At 34.1% G+C, this 24,161-nt stretch overlaps 2 protein-coding genes and 1 long non-coding RNA gene across 8 annotated transcripts; 1 reads left to right on the top strand and 2 right to left on the bottom strand.

Moving 5' to 3' along the window:
- Positions 1 to 968: 968 nt before the first annotated feature.
- LOC120253388 (protein NPGR1) lies at positions 969 to 5,688 on the bottom strand. 4 transcript variants are annotated; one of them, XM_039261726.1, is made up of 7 exons: positions 5,452 to 5,688; positions 5,194 to 5,251; positions 4,343 to 4,596; positions 4,007 to 4,265; positions 2,357 to 3,573; positions 2,073 to 2,220; positions 969 to 1,498 (listed from the first exon to the last, which is right to left on the bottom strand). In XM_039261726.1, the coding sequence occupies exons 3-7, from the start codon at positions 4,541 to 4,543 to the stop codon at positions 1,188 to 1,190; spliced, it is 2,136 nt and encodes a 711-aa protein (XP_039117660.1). In that variant the 5' UTR covers positions 4,544 to 4,596; positions 5,194 to 5,251; positions 5,452 to 5,688; the 3' UTR covers positions 969 to 1,187. The 4 variants fall into 4 exon arrangements, with proteins under 4 accessions (XP_039117660.1, XP_039117661.1, XP_039117663.1 ...); XM_039261727.1 differs by lacking the exon at positions 5,452 to 5,688 and adding an exon at positions 5,366 to 5,431; XM_039261729.1 differs by lacking the exons at positions 5,194 to 5,251; positions 5,452 to 5,688 and adding exons at positions 4,823 to 4,870; positions 4,976 to 5,048.
- Positions 5,689 to 9,553: 3,865 nt separating this feature from the next.
- Positions 9,554 to 12,829, bottom strand: LOC120253416 (ADP-ribosylation factor-like protein 8a). Its single transcript, XM_039261762.1, has 6 exons — positions 12,611 to 12,829; positions 12,112 to 12,193; positions 11,991 to 12,023; positions 11,766 to 11,887; positions 10,063 to 10,224; positions 9,554 to 9,947 (listed from the first exon to the last, which is right to left on the bottom strand). Exons 1-6 carry the CDS (start codon positions 12,646 to 12,648, stop codon positions 9,830 to 9,832), a joined length of 555 nt encoding a protein of 184 aa, XP_039117696.1. The 5' UTR covers positions 12,649 to 12,829; the 3' UTR covers positions 9,554 to 9,829.
- A 6,690-nt stretch (positions 12,830 to 19,519) lies between these two features.
- On the top strand, positions 19,520 to 20,993 carry LOC120253417. Of its 3 annotated transcripts, none has more exons than XR_005534259.1 (4): positions 19,520 to 20,023; positions 20,112 to 20,416; positions 20,540 to 20,605; positions 20,697 to 20,993. It is a non-coding gene; the product is annotated as an uncharacterized LOC120253417 (long non-coding RNA). The 3 variants fall into 3 exon arrangements; XR_005534258.1 differs by having other exon boundaries at positions 19,520 to 19,856; positions 19,947 to 20,416; XR_005534257.1 differs by having other exon boundaries at positions 19,520 to 20,416.
- Positions 20,994 to 24,161: the final 3,168 nt, after the last annotated feature.

The following is a 24,161-nucleotide window of genomic DNA, read 5'->3' on the forward strand; positions in this document are numbered from 1 at the left end:
TCAACACCCACACACTACTTTCATAGTCCTCCAACATCTATATTTGTTTCTACCAATGATCAAGTGGTCTATTAGTAGCCGAGTCTCCAACAGAACCCTTCACAAGTGGTGAGAGTTCAAATCTTATTAAGTGAGGGCACATTTATGGGAGTGTGAGTAGTGGTTGTGTGCGGGTGGTCCTAGCGCGCATGTGTGTGCAGGCCCCGCTCCCACTTGCTCCGCCGAGGCTTGTGCACGCCCTTGTCTTTCTTAGCGGCTAGACCGCTCATCTTGGCAAAAAAAAAAACATCCATATTTGTTTCTCCTTCTCTGTCTTAATTAACAACACAATGCAAGCTCCCTCCAGACTTCCCAAGTACAAAGTTCCATTTTTTGTTCGTCGATATCTTTGGCATATCAATTTCATGACAAACCAAATTCTCAAGATTGATAACAATGATATACTGAAACTTAATATCTAGCAAAAGAATGTTGTCTTTGAAGTAGATGAGTACACAAAGTGGACTGAAGTACACGATCAGGGACATTATGCACACTGGCTACCCCCCAACTCCGTGTTCAAGAAACAAAGGTGACTAAATTCAAGCATCCGGTTATTCTTACATAGTAGCAGAGGCAAACAACAGTGAAGCGCGAAGAGATTTCTGAATCAAAAGCTAATAAAAATGAATGGGTAGCACAAGTGTTCAGCAGACAGAGCATAGTCCAACTCCGAGTTGCAGGGTTGCAAACATAGAGACGAAGAGCTAAAGGTGGCACAAAGTAGCAAGATATTGGAACGGTCAAGGATGCTGAGGTTATTCTTATAAGGGAGAAAGCTAAAGCTGTTGTCATTGGATTGTATTCGACATAATTGGATATACAAAGTAGCATAAATTACACAAACATCATTTGGGTTTTATAGAAAAAGAGAAGCAGCTTTCATGGAAAAATTATGAATAAGTGCACAAATATGGCCCAGGTTGTAATTACATAAACCACAGGGTGAATTTCACATAATGTTTACAATCTTATCAAAAGTATATATGAGAATTATGGCCAAAACATTAGTTATGAACTTCAATTCAATGGAATCAACAACGCGGGGATGCTGTTCGAGTATGAAATTTATGGAATGTGTATTGACTGCAAACAAAGTTTATAAGAGACTGAACTTACATTCTTTTGTATTTACAATGAAGCAACTTTCACACGAACTTGTGCACAGGAGATGATTGACTGAGTTCATAAGCTGCCTGAAAACAATCTGCAGCTTGTTCCAGTTCACCTTCAATCTTTGAAATGAAGCCAAGGTTCATCCATGCATCATGGTTAGCAGGATCGAGTCGCAAAGCATTCATCAAGAAGCTCTTTGCAATCACCATCGCATCACCTCCCAGCACTCTGAGCACTGATGCTGTCGAGACCATGCTTGGTACATGCTCTGGTTCTAGTGAGAGTGATATTAAGAAGGCTGTTAGAGCTTCCTTGTGTAGTGACTGTGCTTCAAACAATACTCCTGCAGGGATTAAACAATCTATAAACTGTTTGCGTTTGATGTATCTCAAGATTTTCTGGTTTTGATGTAGTTTTTCTGCTTTTCAGTCTTTCTATATTGTTTGATGTTGCAAGAGAAATACCTCTTTGCAATGACAGTACAATGATGGCAAAAGTTTGTTCTTGGCAAAGAAAGGAAGACCAAAAAACTAATTGCTGTGTCATCCATAGACACAAACTATTGATAAATTCATATATTTTTCCCCTTCCCCAGTGAAGTTCAGTGATGTTCTGATATTACTCAAAAGTGTAGACAAATGAACAATGCATGGTTATCAACACAGATATAATGTCTTAAATTGTGCTCATTTAGTTATGAAAGCATTTTAAATTAGGAAAGGCAAACAAGCCCAAAGATTCAACATGCTTTATTTCAACGATGTTTTTAGAAAATTCAAAGAACCATGAAGGAGACAGGATGTAGATTATCAACATATCGCATGCCAGCAAGCACAAAAATTCAACATTCTTTATTTTAACAATTTTTTCCAAAAAAAGGCAAAGAATTATCAAGGAGACAGGATGCAGGTACCAACCTGTTGCATGCCAGCTCTCAGGAGAAAACAATCCAATAGACTTAGCTTTGTCCAAACACACATGTGAATCTGCCCATGATCCAAGTTTCATATAAATGGCTGACAAGTCCAGCCATGCTTCCATTTCTACTTTTCTTTCAGGTTTAACCTGCAAAGAATAAACAATTTACCACAGATAAAGCAACTGTGACATATGAATCAGAATATGACGAATCATACATCAAAAGGATTTATCTTCGGGACTTCAGCAGAGTTTATGTTAAAAAAGAGTGGAGCATGCGCACCTCATTGTTGGAGATATGGGACCCAACCTCCCTCTGTGCTTGAATCATCGCAAGCAATGTCCTATAAGTTTCTATTGAATGCTTGGGCTGCTGTTGAGCAGCTTGCAATAACGCCTTCAACCGTAAAAGAGCCATTCCATCCACTTCTCCAGTCTCCTGCACGGCAAGATCAACTATTGCTTCTGAATCTTTTAAGTTCTGCTGCGCAGATACTACAAGACATAACAATTTCCAACCATCCGTGGAGCTTCCAGTAATTTTATCTAGATATTCTGCAGCATTTTCTACAGCTGCATGAATATTTCGTTGAATTGCATTCTCCATTCCCAGACTATATAACACCTCAGGATTATCTCTTTCAATTGTTAGAGCAAGTTGTAGTAACTTCAAAGATTCTTTTTGAAAAAACAGCCTTTGTGAATCAGAGATAGAAGATCTCGCACAAAGCCCATATGAAACACCAAGCAAGTGGCTGGCAACACCCATCAGATGGTTTTCTTCATTTTTGGTTAATTGGAATGCCTTCATTCCAAAATGTATTCCTTCATAAGCATGGATTGGGTTCTTGTTGCACAGCTTTGCACCTAGTAAAACAGTTGAAAGATGTGGTTTATGCTTTTTTTCTGATTTACCCAAAGTTTTTCTTAAAATGTTGATCGCAACATCATCCAAACCTGCAGCTGCATAGCAAAGTGCAAGAATGTACCACCTTTCAGCTCTACTGTAAATACCCGGTAACAATTGTTCAATATGACTTGCCAAAATTTCATATTGTTCGGAGACCGCAAGTGCATAAATGAGGTGATCCATGATCTCAGGATCCCAACTTATTTCCTGGAAAGCAACCTTTTTCATCAGTATGAACAACAATAAAATCGCCTCCTCTACATTACTTGTAGGAGCTGCGGAACCCCAGAGCAGTTGCAATTGCGGAGGAAGAGTTACTTCAACACCTCCATAGAGCAGAGTTGCAGCAAGGTCTTTCTGTAAGATAGCACACCTTTGGGGATCTAAATTCCAGGGCGTGACTAGAGCGCAACGGTATGCAGCAATAGCTTCCTCAAGAAAACCAGCTTGTTTCCATAGTTTTGGAAGTAACTCAAGTGCTTTGTGAAACATCTCCTTCAACTTGGAATCGTGTCCAATACCCTCAGGCAAACCATGAGGCCACGCAGATTCAACAATGTCTAAAATATTTCTACATTCAATAGCAGCATCTGCTAGTTCAAAATAAAAGGCAAGCATGGTATCACTAATACTGCAGAAAAATGACAGTGCATAAATATCTAATGGGAAATGATGCAATAACTTAGAATGAAATTCAAATCATTTGTGTCATATAGGACTGTATAACCAGATATAATTAGTCAGAAAACATTATCTTTATTGAGTTGAACATGACCTTTTATCTCCAATGTCGATAAAAAATATTTCCATTCCAGACATGCTAAATGTTTTTCCGCGAATTCAACATCATACATCAGTAATCAAGACCATATCTGATTGCAAAAGATGCCGCACTCTCATTCTCAATTGGACCACTATTCAGCGATTCATATTCACTATTTGAGCCATCAAACTGATATCTCAAACTGATATCATACTTGCAAAAGAAACATGCAATTAAACACAGAAACAGCACTAAATTACCTCTTGCACGGCCAAGACCTTCCAAGGATTTGGATTTAAGCAGCATTGCCTCAAGAATCAAGGTTACTGAATGCATTGACATCAAATTGGTCTGCAAATGCTGGCCTTTCGACCGAGCTCTTCTCGGCCGAGTTCTCTCAGCAATGGCCTTAGCCATCTTCGCTCTCAATCCACGAATATCAATCCCCTGAAATACCTGCAATGCAGCATCAAAGTTGCCTCTTTGATACTCTAATCTTCCCAACAATGCCCTAGCTTCCTGCAATAACAAGCACCATATAACATAAGAAATACGGACTCCATTGGGTGTAGAGAAGAAAAGGAAAACAAAAGGACCTCATAGTTCAAAGAGAGTGTTTCTTTGAGAGTGGATTCAACATCATCCACTTGGCTATCATCAAACCGAGACTCCCAGTCCCCTCCGGTCCTTGTTGAGAGGCCACTGACTGAGAAGTCCCTTGTGGCTAAAGACTCCGGTGACTGTGGTGCCTCTTCCAACTGGAACTGTTCACCAGAACAAGCGCAGAGCATTGCCATTTGCTCCTCTTAACTCCACAACCAATTCAATGTCCTGCTTCTTACTCTCAGAACTTGAGAACAAACAGTGAAGAAGAGAGTCAACAACCAAATGAGTCCCAGAACGCATGTAAAGCCAATGAACTAAAAAGAAAAACAACTGGGAAATATCAACGTTATTGATTCATTAAATTTAGAAAGAAAATGAGATTCGAATGGTTGAACTTTTTGCACAAAACATGAAAGCATGAAAATTTTGGATTCATTAAACTCAGAAATAAACAAAGATTCAAATTTAACTTCTTCTTGCACATCATCTACCCCCGTGGAGAACAATAAAACATCCAACTGCAGCAGCATTGCACACGAAAATCAAATTAGTACCAAAAAGAAGATCAAATAATGGAGTTGAACCATGTGTAAAAAGGGGGGAAAAAGAGGAAAAAACTAGACCTTTTTGGATGTTTTAAATTTGGAAAGCAACATGGATTCAAATGCCACAACTTTTTGTATAACATTTACACTAACGAAAAATACCACAGTAAAATGTAACTTTTTCTCCCACTTCTTCTTCACCATTTCAAATCAAAATCAAATGAATGAGCACCAAAACAAACAAAATTAAAAAATAATGAAAAAACATGAACTTTTGGGAATGAAATCAAACTCACAGGGTTCAAACTCTGTCCCACTGCTCTTTCTCAGCATTTGACAAGAAAAATCAAATCACTGCCAAAAAATGAAGACCAAATGATGAATTGAAACACAAAGAATCAATGAGAACCAAAACAAACTCAAATGCTCAAAAAAGCTCCACATTGATGGAGAAATCCAACAGAGAACCTGGCAAAGTTCCCATCCACAAGGCCAAAGCCCGTGAACATCAAAGAGATGAGGAATCAAAGCAGCAAATGACACCGTACACTTACACAAACAAGTCCGGAGAGAAACAGAGTGGCCCAAAATTGGGAAGATCGCCAAAGAAAATGACAGCCTGAAAGAAATTCCAGGAAAGATCACAACTTTTTTTTTTTTTTTTCTTTCTTTCTTTTTTTATAATCACATATTCAACATTTTGCTTGCTTTTGATTCTTTGTGTATTTGGGAATTCAAAAACAGTGGAATCAAGGATGCATTTGGATTCTGTCTAATGGATTTGTGCTCATTTATAAATTAATATATATATATAATAAATTAAATATATAGATTTTTTTATTTACGGAAATTGTTAATTAAATATAATGTTTGCACATTTTCTAGATGGGAGATAATCCAACGCACCCATTTTCATGGTAGTTAGGACGGGACCAAACCCATTTTTACGGTAGTTATGATGGATCAAGATGTGGCTTATTCTTACATGTTAAATTATCTTAATTTAGTAATTTTTAGAACAAATATAATAATTTTTAATTAATTACCAATTTATTCTTATAGTATGTAATAAATAAATTATAAAATTTATAAACTAATGGTTAAGAATGAGTTACGTCTCGGTTCCGTGGTGGTTACTTTTAAAACAAAAGGTAACAATCTTTTAAGGTAATTATCAATCTATTTTTATATTATATAATAAATAAAAAAATAAAATTTATAAATCCTTGACTAACCATGAGTCACATCTTGATTCCGATAATTATCAAGAATTATTTTTCATAAAAGTAATAAAAAACCTATCACTTCTTTCCATTCCATAAACAATCACTTTTTTTCATGTCGTCTTGAAATTTTTTTTTAATTATTTAGTTTTAAATTTAAATTTATTAAAATTACCAAATTGTCCTTATTTTAGAGGTGCATAAGAAGAAATATTAAAAAATATGATAAAAAAATAACATATGGACTAATAGAGAGAGTTGTGAACTTCTAGGGGCTGATAGATAATTGCACCTTTTAAAAATATATATTATATACATATTTCCTTTCATAAGTTTAAAGATTTATTTTTTTTGTATACTTATATTAGAAAAATGTACACCTGAAAATTTAGGATAAATTATTGTCAATGTGTATATTTAGGATAAGTTTAATGAATAATTATCCAATAATAAGCTGATATTATATGAGCAATATTAATAATAAAATGGTCATTTTCTTAAAAAAAAAACTAAATGTTAAAATAAAAGCAAAAATAATTATATACTTTTGTTAATTTTACTTTTGCTCGGCCATCATATATCATGCCACTCATTAAGCAACCACTGTTTTGACTATGAAAGTAGAGGAATGGTACACATTATATGAATATTCAATTAAATTTATAAAATTTATTTATTTATTTATTTTTATTATTAACAAATTAAGAACAAATTATAGGATTAAAACAGTGATTGGAGACCTAGATATCACTTGGTTAAGTATTTAATAATAATATATTATATGATATAAAAATAGGAACATTTTTTTAATATGTTCAGTGTGGCCCATGATTCTTGAATACAAAAAGGGTGTCATTGGGCAGCAAGAGTTCATGATGTTGTACTAAAAAGACAAATCCTTTTTAAAGAAAAATTTATGACATGCATGTACTTATATAACTAGTTGAATTTTCAAATATGAATGCCCATTTGTTAATAGTGTAATTAATATATACTTAATAAAACATGCTTAATACTAGACTCAAAGCTAAATCACTCAACTTTATATATATATATATATATATATATTATTAAAATGAATAAGTTATACACCTCAATCAATGTTGTGCATCAACATAAAATAGTTATTTTATTAGTCTCTCACTCAACTAAAAACAAGATTTATTATTATTTTTTTAATATAAAGATGATCATTTTTACATCACTTAAAATGAATGATCTCTTATGTTGATTATTTTTTTATTGTCATAAATTTTTATTACATGTTTATTATTTGTCTATATTGTCAACTTTCACCCTCATATATTACATGGTCTTTTGAAAAAGAAACATATGAAATAAAAAAAATCTTATATTTTACTTAAACAAATAATTATATGGGCACCCCCAAGTGTTGGTGCCACTTATATTTGAAATGGGATTAATATTTGTTACCAAAACCTTTAATCTTTACCATCTATTTATATATATTGGTGAGTAAATTTTAAAAATATAAATCTGAAAATCTCCCACTCTAAATCGCAGAGAAAAACATAATAAAATCAGTTAGAAAATATTAGTTGTACAAGTAAGTTGTGCAATAAATTTATTTGCTTTGTTTTCTAAAAAACCAAACTGTCCCTTTTATGTATTGTTAAAAAAATATAAATAAAAACATAATTGAGGGATTATAAATAAAAAATAATCATTGAAAAATGTATTCATCTAAATAATAAGTTAAATAAAGTTATTCGAGGAAGAATGTACAAATATTTTTTGAACTATCACTATATAAATAAATAGTAATGTGATTAACTCTCATTTAGAAAATAGAAATTTAACTATTTTATAAAGCATATTAAGGATTGAGAGCATTTGTGATATGATTTTTTTTTTTCATTCATTATTTCATTGGAGCAAAGAGATGTTTATGTTATTTGTATGATAATGTTGGAAATTTAGCTTGATTTAATTAAAATTATTTGAACTTTTAACAATGAATTTTGTTGGTTGATCACTGTTCTTATAATAAGATTCCGTATAAATTGTCTTAAGGTTTTTTAAGTATAAATATGAGCAAATACTAGATCTTCAACCCTTTGTTCAGAAGATAGTCAAATTTTTAATTTTTTTATTTAATGAGAAAAATGAAATATAACTCTCCAGTGAAAAGAGATAGTTATTTATTAATTTTTGTTAATATATTAAAAACCATAAAATTAACCAAATTTTATAATTAAAAAATAAAATTCTCACCATTATCAAAATTAATGGAAAACTAACAAATCGAACCAGATCACCTCATAAAATCGATTCACTAAACCAAAATTAGAAAAAAAAAAAAGAGAAAGAAACAGTAAAAAATCATATAGCCCATCTTTTTTTGACTTATTGTAACTCACGGTGCTCGAGGAGACAAAAAGACCAAACTTCATGCCACGTGGGCCACTGCCCTCCACAATTATTTCCTATTTTTTTTAATTTTTTTTTTAATAATTTTGTATAAAATCATAAAATAGTTCACTTTTAATTTGCAGCTGTGTTTTAATTTGTCAACATTAGAGATAAGAAATTTGATGCCACGTGGGATCGGATGTTCACGAAGATATACTATATATATGAACGGTGAAGGTTCTTTTATCCTTTCATCCACAAGGTACTCTATAAAGTTTTCAATATAAAAAACGGATTTATAATGTAATTTTTGTGTTGTCGATGAGAGAAAATCATTAAATGATTAATTTTCAGTTATGCACATGATTTGATAATTAATTTTTTTTTTATCACGCACACATTTTAACTGAGTTTATCATATTTATAAAATTTTTTTATTATATTTATAAAAAAACTATATTTTAATTTAAAAAATAATTTTATGAACTTAGTTTCACGGTAGTTATGACAGAACTGAAATGCAGCTCATCTTCATCAGTTAAATTACTACAATTAAGTAATTTTTAAAACAAAAATAATAATTTTTAATATAATTATCAATTTATCTCTATATTTTATAATAAATAAAAAATAAAATTTATAAACGTTAAAATTGACTCATAGTTTTATAGTAATTACCAAGGAGTATAACCCACTCAATCATTTTGAGTTTTGATTTAGATTGCAATTATTTTATTTTAATTAAATTTATAATCCTGTGCAACGCACGTGACTAGTTGATGGCATGATAAGTGTCATGAAAAGGCAGGCAGGCTCTGACATGGCAGAACAAAAGGCTGGTGTTTTCCTTCTGAATTAATTAATTACTCAAAGAGCAATAAAAGTGTCCTCTAGAAAGACAAAAATATATATTAAAATAACATGAAAAAGAAGACATATTTCAATTGCTGATAAAGGATAAGAGTAGTTAATTTAGTTTTTTAAATAAAATCAAAATAACCAAAATGAGGGGAAAAAATATAAAAACCAGACTTACAAAAAGGTACATAGATATCAACTCTTAATCTAAGCTCAGATGGAGCAAATAATACCAAGCGTTTATTTCATACATTCAAATTGTGCAAATAGATACATTTTTTTTCAAGCAAACACTAAGATTGTACATTGGTGCAAGATTTCATGGATTTTATGGCATTGAGGCTCAAATGTCTTCCCACACCCCCACATAAGTAAACCAGGCCACAAAGTCAGCTAAGATCAGCACTCAATCACCAACAATAAAACTAAGTCACAAGGAAAATGCACAGAAAATAGCAGACTCATTTCACAACAGCACTTAATTTTTCGATTTTGAGTGCTTTACAAGCCAATCTATAACAACGTCGATATTGGTTGAGTTCTTGCATGAGATCATGAAACAACAAACCTCTCTATCTGTGATGGATTTCAGCCCCCTGTAGAGATTACCGACAAATACCATTCAAATTTGTGAAGCATCTAAGCCACAAGTAGCTCTTTTTGTTTAACAATTAGAGTCTCATTAAGAGTTAAAAAGTATTGAGCACTTACATTTCGTCGGTGAAACTTTGTTTGGTCAGAGCCCCAGGCTTGTCAATCTTATTTCCAAGAACCAACAAAGGAATTCCATGCAGAGATGGTTTGCTTAGCAAGTCATGAAGCTCATTTTTTGCGACAGACAAGTTATCCTGATCGGCAGAGTCAACAACATAACTGCAAAAGAGTGGAGGTCAGCACCAACAAGCAGTATTGCAAATGCTATGTGGTCTCCACATCTTCAACAAACAGTTTACAGTGGAAATGTAACGTTTCAATTCTCTATGAATAGCTGGTAAAATAAAACAAATTAACAAATAATAGCTGTAAGGGGTATAACTATACAAGGAAGACACATCAATACCACAACAGGAACCTGCAAGTTATATCTCAACTCTCAAGTATCAGTTTAGTTTTATGTCATTTTATAATCCACCTAATTAAGGCCTAATAACAAAATGAATTATTCCAGATCATTCTGATAGCTGCCAACAATGGTCCAAGCAGGTGTTCTCCACTTCAATCCTAAACTAAGCTCTTTCAGGTAATTTATAAAACACTGTTTGTCATTTCCAACAATAGTTTTGTAAGTGTACTAAACATCCACAATAGTATCTCTCTCATAAACTAAAATTTGAAGCTATTTAACCAAACAAAAAGCAAAAAGTTAACCACTGCTCTGTAGGTATAATGCAATGCACGCTAGAAAAGAAACAGCTAATCCACAAAGTCTCCATTTAGGCTAGAAGAATTGTTGTTCATCTCTCAGTTGATAAGGAACCTGAGGTATAAACAATTGAATGGAAAGATAACACTCCTGATTATCTCTATACAAACTAGCTATCAAGATAGAATTCCCAGTGTTGCTTTATCATCAGAGCATGATGGATAAATAAGGGGAAAATCAAGTAGGCTTTGAAAGCCTTCTATAACAACCCATATCAAAGGCCAAACAACCATTGATTTGATGAGGAGTACTCAAAAGACCATAAACAGAACAAGCCAACAACCATCTGGAAAAAAAACATTTTATAAGTAAAAAAAGAAAATCATATAATATCTCAAAAGAAAATTTGTTTTCATACAAAATGCTCAACACTGAAAGAGTTCATCCATTAAAAAAAAATATAAACCTTGATGGTTACAAGAATCTACAATGAAAGCTCTAATGCTATTGCAACAAAGCTCCAAAAACACTCAGAATTAAACCATGAATCACATGAAAAGAGCACAGCGTGCAAAAAAGAATTCTCATGCTCTGGACTGATCTACTTAGTAGTATATCAATCACAAGAGCTCCCCAATGCAAATAACAGACTGCTCATTTAAGTCAAAACAACAAACCTTATAACTTAAGACGATACTAGCAAGATAAGGAGCTTCATGAGCACAGGTTAATACCTACTTAAAAGATATCAAGGAATTATAGACTGTTATATAAGAACACTGCTAAAAAAATGTTATGGATATTTAACCCAAAAAAAAAAAAATTGTTACAGATCGAGATGCAACACTTTCTTCTCCAGCAATTTAGCAAGACAAAACCAACAATCATGACAACTCCATATAACGAAAAAATGTCCTAGCTAACATGTTGAGCCATAATCCATAACTGCTAAACATCTGAATCCTATCCAACACTTTTAAGCAAATAATGAATGTCATATTTCAAGCATGGTGATTAAGCAAATAGTAGTTTTTGGAATTAGTAAACATACACAATTGCAGAAACTGCACGGCAATAACGCTCCCACATACTGCGGAACCTTGGTTGGCCACCAAGATCCCACAATTTTATTGTCACATTTCCCTTCGTCACCTTCCTCATATTGAATCCAACCTACCAAATCCAATACATATGGAAAATTAGGAAAAACGAAAGTAGCTCAATTAAATTGCATGAATGAAAACTCATGTTCTTCCACATGAAAATGTCTACTCACAGTAGGAATCATATCTTCGCTGTATCCACCAGTCTACACAGAAAACATGAATAGCTCATCAGTTCACCAGAAAAGCATCTAAAAAGATAAAAACCCAAGAAAAATAACCATAGACACACACCGCAATGACATTCACTAATGATGTTTTCCCAGCATTCTGAAGCCCAATCAATGACAACTCCATCTCTTGCTTGAAAAAGAGGCTGCAATTCAAAGAAGCACATAAACACATCATCTAACAATTTATCCATTTGAATAAAAAACATAGAAACTAGAATAATTAAGTAAACCGACTCATAGAACAATGTACAATACATCCTATAAATTTAAAACTGAAATCACAAATACACAAGAAATAACCTTTCTCGCTCAAGCTCAACCAGCGTTCATGATCAATCAAAGCAAAACAAACACACAACAACCAATCACACAATACCCTAATAAAATTCACTTTTTTCTCACAATCACACCCTTCAAACCCTAGATCACAACCTCCAAATCAAACTCCGCACATCAAAAATCAAATCAAAATTCCACTTTTAATAAAAAATCGAACAATAAAAAACAAAAGATTAAAAAAAACAAACGAAGATATAAATTAGAACGGAAAAGACTGATACCTTCGCAGCCAATTCAGGAAAGCTTCCCAGAGCCCCATGGACGGATCCAAAATTCAACAATTAGGGCAGCTTTGATGGATGAAAACGAAGATTAGGAACCAAGAATCCGTCGGAACGGGGGAGAGATGGAGAGATTAGGGTTTCACGAATGGAACTCTCTCCAGCTCCGGATCATTCCTCGCCCCCGCCCAAAAGCTCTCTTTTCCCCGCGTTTGCCACCAAGATAAATCCCGCGAATTTATATCGCAATAAATAAATAAATAAATTAACAGTTAATTAATTAATTAATTAATTAATTAATTAAATGCGATTATTTTGGAGATAAATGGTTGGTCGGCAGGACAAGTACTCTGTTTAGGGGCCCACTCTTAACCAACAATTATCTGCCACGTCATTTATGATAGCCGATGTATGAGTGGGGGACCATAGGATGGGGCCAATAAATGAGTGACACGTTTAACTTAATGCATTTTGCTGTTAAAGAGGAGACAGCTGTTCCTTGTTTAATAAATGTTAGATAATTAAATGCTGGGACAACTGTTAAGTCGCTTTTATTGGTTTATTGTTTTTTATTATTTTGATAATTTGTTGGCGATTGCGATTGGTCAATTGGTTTCGATGAGACACGTAGACTTATTTTTTAAATAATTTTATTTTAACGAGTTATTTAAACAATATAAGTATTATTTAATATTTAGTTTGCATCAAAAGGCATGCATGATCTAGTTTGAGTGGAATTAACGGATTAAGTCGACTTAATCTAATCGGTTTAGTCCAATTAAAAATTATATTTTGTCCCTTAATTTTGGTTTTACTTGAGTATAAATCGATATGCTGATATGTAACTACATAATATTTTTGTATTTGTTAGTCAATATTAATTTTTTTTAATAGTGTTTATATCAAGAGTGGTTTAATAATTTATAACTTGTCAAACGCAATCTCTAATACTTTTTCTTCTCTTGGCGCACACGCCAAGCTTGCTCCAATGGCGAGGGGAAGGGGACGAAAGCTTGATTTTCATGGTAATTTTGCTGTTGTTGCTAGTGGATCGCTTTCATCAAGCAATTGGAAAGATGTAGTGGAGGTGATGGAAGGATGCAATGAGAATTGAGAATCGATGAGGTACGAGTTGATTCGGGAATGGTGAGTCGGAAGGGTGATGATTCTACACTGAATTGTGAAAAGAATGTAAGCATTGATACTGATTTGAAGCATGATAGTGGATCAAAATCATGGGCAGAGCTCTTTGCTAATAATCGGTTGAAGGAGAAGGGTAGTGAGTTGAAGTTTGTCACACCAACAATCTCAAATGAGAAGAGGATGGCAAGGTTCCATTTTGCAGAAGTTATTCAAGAGGAGGAGAAATGGAAGAACTCCTTAGTGGGTTGTGTATATGGTTTACAACCAAGGGTGGAAAGAATTAATGCCTTTGCATAAGCACGATAGAGGAAATATGCCTTGATTTCTGTATCAAAGGTTAATTCTGCCTATTTCTATTTTCAATTCAATAATGATTTGGGATGTGAGCAGCTTTTAGCAAATGGACCTTTCACTGTTAATAATCGCCCAATAATTTTAAGGAAATGGAAGCCGAAGTTGAATCTTGGTACAACAGCGTGTGTTCTTCCTATATGGATCCAATTGCCAGGGCTGTCGTGGGAATTCTGGACAATGGAGATGTTAAGCAAAATTGGTAGCATATGTGGCAAGCCCCTTTACTGTGACAAGTGTGCCTTGTCAAAGATGAAATTGGGTTTTGCTAGAATTTTGGTGGAAAAGGATGCATCAAGGGATTTCCCTAATTGCATTGATATTTGTGATGAAAATGGTGTTGGTTTCTCACAAAAGGTGATATATGAATGACGACCACTGGTATGTTCAAATTGTAGACAATTTGGACACTTGCAACAAGATTGTAGAGTGGGGAAGGTAGAGAAAAATCAATGGAGAATTAAAGATAAAGATTTACTAATTGATAATGGCCAGAAGGTTTAGAAGGAGCAGTATCCTAATGTACCAAAGATGAATGAAGGGGACAATCTGAATGTACCATCTAAGAAACTCCCTGTTGGTTCAATACCAGGATGTAGTGGGAGTGGTGATGTGCAGGGTAATATGGGAAAGAATTGGAAAGAAGTTGTGAAAGGAAGAAAATTTATCCTTAGAGAAAAAAAGGGAAAATACACTAGCCAGATGAAATCCTCTCTAAATGAGTAGAGTATAATGGGGGAAAAAGCTGAGATGGGGGTTATGAATAAACAAATCAAGCTGAGGAACACTAATGAAAATAACATAATTGTTGATTTGAAAACAACCACTTTGCCTGGATGCAGTAACAATTTTGAAGTCCTTGAGGTAGAGAAGGAGGGTTCTTTTGTATTGTCCCAATGTGTTGGGATAAGTAGTTGTATGGGTGGAGATGGTAAGAAGGGTAGGAAGGTTGGCTTGCCAAAAATTTTGTAGAATGATTATGTCATGGAATATTAGAGGGTTGAATGGCCCTCTTAAGCAATCTGGTATTAAGTCTATTATTACCAAATATAAGATTGCAGTGTTAGAAGTATTGGAGACAATGGTAAGAGGGAAACAAGGATGCTGTCTGGAAAAAAAAATTGGTATAGAATCAATAGAAGATGAGGCACAATTATTCTAATAGTGATCAAGGGAGGATTTGGGTGCTCTATAATCCTCAGCAAGTATCTATGAATGCCATTAAAAAACACATGTAGTATATACATCGCAAGATTGAAAACGAAAATGAAAGTTTTCATTGGGCCTGCACATATGGAACTGAGCATTAGAAGGGAATTGTGGGTAGAGCTGGCAAGAGTAGGCAGGAAAATTAATGAACTGTAGTTGATACAAGAAGATTTTAGTGCAGTGAGTTATGATGGAGACAGGAGAGGAGGTGTACTTGTTAATCTTGAAGTCGCAGGAGAATTCCAAAAGTGGATATTAGGCCTGGATTTGGTGGAGATATAATGCATTGGCCCCAAATTCACTTGGACAAATTTTCAGGAGGCGGGACAGAGAATATACAAGAAACTTGATTAGTATTTTGTCAATAATGGCTGGTTTCAAAAAATTGGGGAACCAGTATGTCTTGTTAGGAATTGGAGCTTGTCTGATCATTGCAGTCTTTTAATAGAGATTAGAAGAGATAAGAAATCACTGAAATCTCCATTCAGATTTTTTAACATATAGTGTGAGCATCCAAATTTTTTCAGACTTGTTGAGAGGATATGGAGAATTCCTATTAGGGGGAGTAATATGTTTAGGGTATATCAAAAGTTAAAATTGTTGTGGGATGAGTTGATATTGTTGAATAAAAATGAGTTTGGACTGATTTTTGACAGAGTTATGCACAATCGAGCAACTCTAGAAGACACTCATAGAAGCCTACAGAATGATCCTTCTAATGTTGATTTACAGAAGACTGAAAAAAGATTAATGTGTAAAATGCAAAAACTGATAAGTTGGGAAGAAAATCTATTGAAGCAGAAATCATGATGGCAATGGATTAATCTACGTGATCAGAATACTAGGTTTTTCTTCAAGATATTACAGCAAATGAAGGCTAGGAATTTTATTTCACAATTAGTCATGGCTGATGGGGAATTATGTACTGATCAGGAGGGCATTAAAGAGGCTATGTTGAACCATTTTAAAGGTGTACTTGGTACATGCCTACAAAGGAGAATATATTTTGATAGCACAGTGTTTCAAGAGAGGTTATTTTCAACAAATGAGTGGGAAAAGCTATGTAGTATGGTTTATAAGTAGGAAATCAAAGATGCCTTATGGAGCATAAAAGATAATAAAAGCTCGGGGCCAAATGGATACAATAGTCTTTTCTTTAAGAAAACATGGTCAATTGTTGGAAAAGAAATTTTCTTAGCCATTCAAGATTATTTTGCAAATGGAAAAATGTTGAAACAAGTGAACTCTACAGCTATCACATTGATACCTAAAGTTGAGTGCCCTACATCTGTGAATGATTTTAGGCCCATCTCTTGCTGAAATGTGATTTATGAAGTGATCTCAAAAGTGTTGGCAGGGAGGTTGAAAGGTATACTAGGAGATATTGTTCAGCTCAATCAGGTAGCATTTATCCTTAGAAGGAACATTGCTGATAATATCTTGTTGGCTCATGAGTTGCTACAAGGATATCACAAAGACAAGTATGATTGTTGTGCAATGAAGGTTGATCTTCAGAAGGCCTATGATTCTGTATCACGGAATTTTGTGGAGGAAATAATGATTGCACTCAGGTTTCCTGGCCATATTATCACCTTAGCGATGGTGGTTGTGAGGTCATGCATGTTTTCTATAATGGTTAATGGCCAATTAGAGGGATTTTTTCTGGGAAAAAAGTTTTAAGGCAAGGGGACCAAATTTCACCTTTGTTGTTTGTTCTATGCATGGATTATTTGTCCATAACTCTGAAAAAAATGACAGTAGTCGGATTTTCATTTCACAGGGGATGTGAAGTACTGAAACTCACTCATCTTTGCTTTACTGATGATCTAATGGTGTTTTCTAATGGTGATGTGAGGTCAATTGGAATTATCAAGTCATCTATACAACATTTCTAGGAGGTATCAGGATTACAACCCAATGTACATAAAAGTTTGATTTTTTTTCTCAGTGATTGACAAGTATGCATAGTTATTGGTCCTCGATTTTTATATTGCCTAAAGTTGTAGTTAAGGAAGTTGAAAAGTTGTGTAGATCCTTTTTATGGCATGGAACTGATAAAGGAAATAAAGGAGGATTGATGTCATGGGTTGTGGTGTGCCAGAATAAAGCTTGTGGTGGGCTAGGAGTTAAACCAATGTTGTTATGGAATCAGGCAGCTATTATGAAGTATATGTGGGAATTGATCATGGAGAAAAACACTTCATGGGCAATGTGGGTGACACAAGTCAATTTGGAGAGGCTTAGTTTTTGGGGAATTACTAAACCTACTGATTGTAGTTGGAGTTGGAAAAACCTACTCAAATTAAGGGAAGTAGCAAAAGCTATGTTTGTGTACAAGCTTGGAGATGGGAAGAAGTTTTTGTTCTGGTATGACCCTTGGTGTAATGGACATTCTCTAGCAGATTTATTCCCCGAAGTTAAAGTGAGAGACTCAGGTTTGCTGAAAAAATCTAGGGTCTGTAAATTTTGGAGGAATGGATGTTGGCGTATTCTAAATAGGTGGAACTCTGATATGATGAGAGTTTTAAATTTTTGAATGGAAATTTTGCTGTACATGATGGAGAACATGATTTGGTGTTATGGGGGCCAGAAAAGAGAGGAGAGTTTACTGTCAAAAGTGCATTAAAAAGCTTGATGAAAATGGGAGGAAAATTAGAGTGGGCAAAAATATTTTGGGCACCGAGTAATTGACTAAGACATTCATTCATCATGTGGTTGGCATTGAAGAATAGGCTAATGACTAAAGAGAAGCTATTTGAATGAGTGTGACTAATTCTAGTGATTGTATGCTGTGTAATCTGCAATTGAAAGGGTTGATCATTCATTTTTCTTTGAATGTGATGCTATCAAAGCCTTATGGTCTAGAGTGTTGTAAACTGTAAAGGTACAAAGAAGGTCATTGAATTGGAGAAGAGAGATCAATTGGTTTGTGAGGAAAGTAAGAGGGAAAACTTTGTTGGCTAGAGTGAGAAGAACTGCCTTGTCTGCGAGCATTTATTTTATTTGGAAGGCTAGAAATTGCTTCATCTTCCAACAAAAGCAATTGAATCCTGATGAGATCTTCAGACAAGTGAGAGAGAGATTATAATGCTTAAGTATATGGGTAATTTTTCAATAGATGATGGTTCCGTGAGAGATTTAATGATGTGATGGTTTGAATAGTGAAAGTTCCCACTGGTAGGAACCCTGAATACCCAAGTTGAATTGGTTGCAATGGAGAGAAGTAGTTAAAGTTGTTGAAATGTGGATGGGGATCGGAAGGAAGTTGAAGGAAAGAATGTGATAGGTCACTCGTTGTTAGTGGAGAGTTATGGCTACGTATGGTGGTATGAGTATTAGGGGAAAAGTTTGATCAGTGGTTAGTGGCATTAGGTTGTGATGATTAGATGTTAGATGTTTTGTGGAGTGCTAGTATTGGCTGTGGAAAGTTGTTTTTTTTTTTTTTACTTTGGTTTGACAAAAATAAAAGAGTGCTTTGATAATTTGATTATTTGATTTTAACTTTAATTTTTTTTGAAATTATTAACTAAACAGAATGATAACTACTTTATATAAACTCTAAATACCAATGAGGTATTATACACATTTAATCTGATTTTTCAATTTTTGTGATTATCTAACCCTACTATGAACAATGGCATAGATTGGAAGTACCATGGTTTCTTCATATATATATATATATATATATATATATATATATATATATATATATATATATTTACTCTTAAAGTTATTCCCTAAAAATATTCCCTTCCAAGTTGATTCCAGAGCAGACATTTGGCCCTCTCGTATTGGTTGAGTGTTTTGTCTTTTTAATGAGTTTGATAAAACCAAAACATCACAATCTCCTCTATCATTAATACCTCTGCCGGCCCACTTTAACTTCCTTCCTGATTCCCCATTGTTCATCAACGGGCCAATGAGAAGCCGACAACGATATCATGTTAGGAACACCCGCGAGTGAGCATACCCAGGCATTACTTCGCATTAATTTGTCCTGCCGGATCATTTTAGGTTTTGCAATGAAATTAACACTAGACCATAACGATCATCCGTTCAATCACGGGGGTCCACTTTGTGATTCCATGATTGGTCTGCTGAAGTGTCTGGTATCTGTTTCTCTACTCCTGCGGATTAGTGTACCATCAATTCAAGAGGCTTTTATCGGTGATTTTTTTTGTAACCCTAACCCTAGCCCTCAACGCCAATGTCGTTGCCGCTGCTGCCTCCACCCCCTACGCTCTCAAGCGTGCCGCCGCTCTCCGTTGATCTCGCCGTTTACCTCCTAGCCATTGCTTTCCTTTGCCCTTGTGCTTTTACCTTTTTTTTTTTAAAACCCTAACCATAGCTCTCAATGTTTGCAGTCCAGATGATGGTTTCCTCCAATAAGGTTTGGAGCCCTCGATCTTTCACCCCGTCTAGTCCTTTTGATCAGCGCCGGAGGTTGGAGGACTAGGACTTCTCGGTTGGTCCAGCACCGATCTTGACTCTAACTCTCCTCTGTTTCACATTGGCGACCTCGGTGGCGATCCTCTCTTCTTTGGTACCGATCTTCTTCTCCTTCTTACCAGCGTTGCGCTTCTTGCTTTTCTCTTTCTCATCGGCATGGGCCTTCTTGCCTTTGCCAAAGTAGAATATCATGTTTTGGGATGGTTCCAAGCGGCGGTGAGGAGGCTGATCATATACACTCTTCTCTATCTCTCGATCTGTGTGCGTGTGTTCCTATCTCTGTTTTATGTTCTTCTCTGAATCCCTCTACAAAGATCCTGAGTTGATTGATGATTCTGTGTTATACCAGTAGCTTCTCAAAGAATTCTTGGAATCATGTGATCCTACATCTTCATTCATCTCATGAAGTCTCGGCAAATTATTATAATAGTTCTCTTAGTATGCATACTCATAGTTGAGGTAGGCCACTCATTTTTTGCACTTTTGCTCCATCTTGAAATTGTATTCTTTCCAACCTTTTATTCCTATAATAAGATTGCCATGAAGTGCAGTGTCTTCATCAAGATTTGTCAATGCAAAGGACACCTTGTTGAAGTTACTTCGTCTTTGTGGAGATTCGCTCTCTGTGAACTTTGTTAATGTTGTTAAAAGAAGGTGTTTTATATTTTCCCCCCATATGTGCCATTGACAAGTTTCTTTTTATGGATAATAGATATTGCTCTATAAAAGTCTCATACTTTCCATGTTTATTTATCTTTGGATACTCTGTACATGCAGCTTACTGACAAATTGACCAAGGTAGAGGAAAAGCTAAAATTAACTGAGTCTTTTCTTGAAAACAAGGTATCTATAATGGCCCTCATTGACACTTATCATATATTTTTTTTAAAATCCCATAAGGCAATTTTTAATGGGAGATGGCATGCCATGACAGAATCTTGAAATCAAGGAAATAAATGAAGAGAAAAAAAAAAATCAATGGCTGCTCAATTTGCAGCAAAAGCTACACTTAAGAGAGTTCATGCGGCACAAAAGGATGATGGCATGCCTCCAATTGAAGCCATTCTTCCACACCTAGATACAGAGCTTAAGCTTGCCCGCCATGAGCTATGTAGTGAAAAGTTTTGCCTCCTTTAATTAAATCTGGAATGACTATTTTTTAGATAATAAGTATGACAGTAAATGTCACATGTGCAACTTTGTCAGTACACCACATTAATGAAAACAAGGTCAGTAGTATAACTTTTCTTTTATCAGATTGCAAAGCTGCAGGATGATAATAGAGCATTAGATTGGCTTACCGAATCAAAAGAAGCAGCATTACTCGAATTAGAAAGAACCATGCAAATAGCATTGGTAAAGGCTTCTATGTTGGATGATCTATAAAATAAGAACCAAGAATTAATGAAGCAGATTGAAATCTGTCAGGTAAAAAAATAAAACTTGGTTATGGACCATTCTAGCTTCTTAGGATGTTTATTTTTCCCCCATGTTAAAGGTATAGTGTTTTCAAATGATGCACATTGTTAGAAGACATGCTTAGCTACTTCATACTAGTTCATTAGCCACTTCCAAATAAGGTTGTCCCCCTTTTTATGAATTTATGGATTGTGATATTCTATAGAAGACTATGTGAGCCTGAATGGTAAGAAAACTGTTTGTATTTTGTGTATATTAAAATGCATTATGCTTTGTTGAAGATAAGAATGAATTAGTTGTTAGGATGAATATCTTTATATGTTGTATATGAACTCTATACAGTGTTGTGATATGGAGATCAGTAGTGGTGTCAAACGGGCCAGCCCGGCCCTGCACGGCCCGGGCCCACACGGGCCATGCACTATGCGTGCTCGGGCCGGCATGGCCCGTCTAGAAATCGTGCCGGGCCGGCACGGCCCGCCAACCACCAAGGTCGGCCCAGCACATGGCCCGACCCAGTTATATTATATTTATATTTTTTATTTTAAACCCCAAAAATATAAAAAAATGCCCTAAATTTGCTAAAAAAATATTAAAAAAATATACTAAAATTCAAAAACATAGAACTAAAAGCCTTATTGACTAAAAAAACAAAAAATATACCAAAAAAAAAAAAAACTTACATTTAGGCGTCTTGGGACCATGTTGGCTCGAGGCGGGCCGATGGCTCTGGCCCGCAAACCCCTAGCCCGAAAGACGGTTTGCGGGGTATGGGCAGGCCCGCCCGAGCACGGCGATCTGTAGCAACGTGCTTGGGCCAAGCACTGCACCAACTCGTCGAGCCCGGCTGGCCCAGACGGCCCGCTTTGACACCACTAGAGATCGAGAATCATATATATATATATATATATATATATATATATATATATATATATATATATATTTGTTGGTTTGCTTCCCATAATCTCCTGTGTTTTCACTTATGAATATCACCTTCATTTGGAGTTAGGTTTGTTTCCTTTTCTTTTAATTTATTTTTCTTTGTAAAGTATAAAGTATGAAGCTAAATGACACAAACTGGATAGAATCAACACGTTAGCATAGTACTCTTTTGATAAGAAATCGTATCTTTAAAAATCCAAATCTTCGTTTAGATTTGGCTTGGATTTTGATGATTTTCCAAATATATATATATTATAACCAAAGTACATCTAATGGGACCATTACATGCACTTATGCACAGGGGTGTGACCTCATTTGGAGTTATGAAGCTGAATGATACGAACTAGATAGAATCGACATGTTAGTAGGATAGTACCCTTTTGATAAGAATTAGTCAGTTATTTTTTGAAAATCTAGTCCTTTTTTATTTATTGAATTGAATTGAATTGATATTAAGTTCATTTCTCATGTAAATTTATTTTACACGGCCCCACTTTTGGATTAAATCGCCTCAGTTGTTGACATGTGTATAATTTGTTGCAAATGTGATCATGGAAATCTTTTGACATTCTAACATTTTATTGAAACTGTTTTGACTTTTTATGTACGTATACAAGAAGTAAAATAAAAACAATTATCATCCATTGCTTATAAAAGTATGTCACTGCATTGTAACAAAGTGAACTTTTACATTTGATCCATACACATTTTACACAAAAGTTAAGATTGTTTGAAGCTTGACAGATTGAGACTATCCAAAATCAAGTAAATTTTATAATTATGATCTTTTTTATTTGATAATGTTAATAGCTAGCATCCTTGATATTCATTTTATGATAATTTAAAAAAAAAAAAACAGTTGACTACTTACGATCATATTAACACCTTATAATGTTTAATTCCACCAATAATTGAAATTTGTTTATTACAACTTGGTCATGTTTTAACCAAAAAAAATTTCATTTGTTGAATCAACCCCGGTGGTGTATTATTATTATTATTATTATTATTATTATTATTATTATTATTATTATTATTATTATTATTATTATACAACCGGTTGAGATATAATTTTTTTTCAAAATATATATATATATATATATATATATATATATATATATATATATATATATATATATATTTAAGAGAACTACTATACATTTTCTTGAAAGAAGTTAAGATAATGTAATATAATATAATGGTTATAGAGATATGTTAATAAAAAAACTTTTTGTATATCAGTTAAGATAATGTTATTTGTTGAGTATAATACCAATTGGTCATTCTACTTTTCTCTCTCTTCTCTTTTCGTCCATCTGCTCAGAAATGCTCTAAACTAGTCTCTCTACTCTTGAAAATTGGTCCACTTAGTCCCTCTTCGCTTGAAAATGACTCAACTACTCCCTATATTTTCAAGAGTGGAGGGGTTAGTTGGAAAGAGACTAAGAACAAAGGGACTAAGTGGGTCTATTTTCAAGAGAAGAGGGATTAGTTGAGAGCATTTCTGAGCAGAGAGACCAAAAGGGAAGAGAGAGAAAAGTAGATGGACCAATTCGGGTATTATACCTATTTGTTGCTTATCATAATTCAAATTCATGAAAATAACCATTTTAATTTTTGCAAAATTTAGCATTCTTTTGTTGAATTGTTAGTACATTTGTTAGATTTAAAAGTTTTGTATTTTTATTAATCTTCATGTGAATTCATAAAGGAAATTCAAAAAGTGAATTTATTAAGCAAAATTACATCCTCAAAAAATAAGAATAATATTGAGTTTTCCCATTGCATATGAAAAAACAATTTGCAATCCCATTATTATCAAAATAAATGCAAAAGATATTTATACACCTTTCGAATATATCAAATAAATTATGAAAATAATTAATACATGTTTTAATATATTTTATCATAATATTTATGCTTTACATAAAACAAGTAAAAAGATATTTATACCCATTTCGAATAGATCAGATAAATTGAGGAAATAATTAATACATGTTTTAATATATTTTTGTTATAATATTTATGCTTCACATAA

Source organism: Dioscorea cayenensis, unplaced genomic scaffold, assembly GCF_009730915.1.
Source record: "Dioscorea cayenensis subsp. rotundata cultivar TDr96_F1 unplaced genomic scaffold, TDr96_F1_v2_PseudoChromosome.rev07_lg8_w22 25.fasta BLBR01000075.1, whole genome shotgun sequence".
In the NCBI taxonomy this organism is placed as follows: domain Eukaryota; kingdom Viridiplantae; phylum Streptophyta; class Magnoliopsida; order Dioscoreales; family Dioscoreaceae; genus Dioscorea; species Dioscorea cayenensis.

Excerpts from the sequence above, each read along its gene's own strand:
- LOC120253388 (XM_039261726.1), bottom strand. The coding sequence starts at position 4,543 with ATGGCAATGCTCTGCGCTTGTTCTGGTGAACAGTTCCAGTTGGAAGAG. Across the intron at positions 4,266-4,342 it reads CACTCTCTTTGAACTATGAG|GAAGCTAGGGCATTGTTGGG; the intron begins GTCCTTTTGTTT and ends TTGTTATTGCAG. Across the intron at positions 2,221-2,356 it reads CCCATATCTCCAACAATGAG|GTTAAACCTGAAAGAAAAGT; the intron begins GTGCGCATGCTC and ends TATTCTTTGCAG.
- LOC120253416 (XM_039261762.1), bottom strand. The coding sequence starts at position 12,648 with ATGGGGCTCTGGGAAGCTTTCCTGAATTGGCTGCGAAG. Across the intron at positions 11,888-11,990 it reads GCGAAGATATGATTCCTACT|GTTGGATTCAATATGAGGAA; the intron begins GTGAGTAGACAT and ends TGGATTTGGTAG. Across the intron at positions 9,948-10,062 it reads CAAAGTTTCACCGACGAAAT|GGGGCTGAAATCCATCACAG; the intron begins GTAAGTGCTCAA and ends TAATCTCTACAG.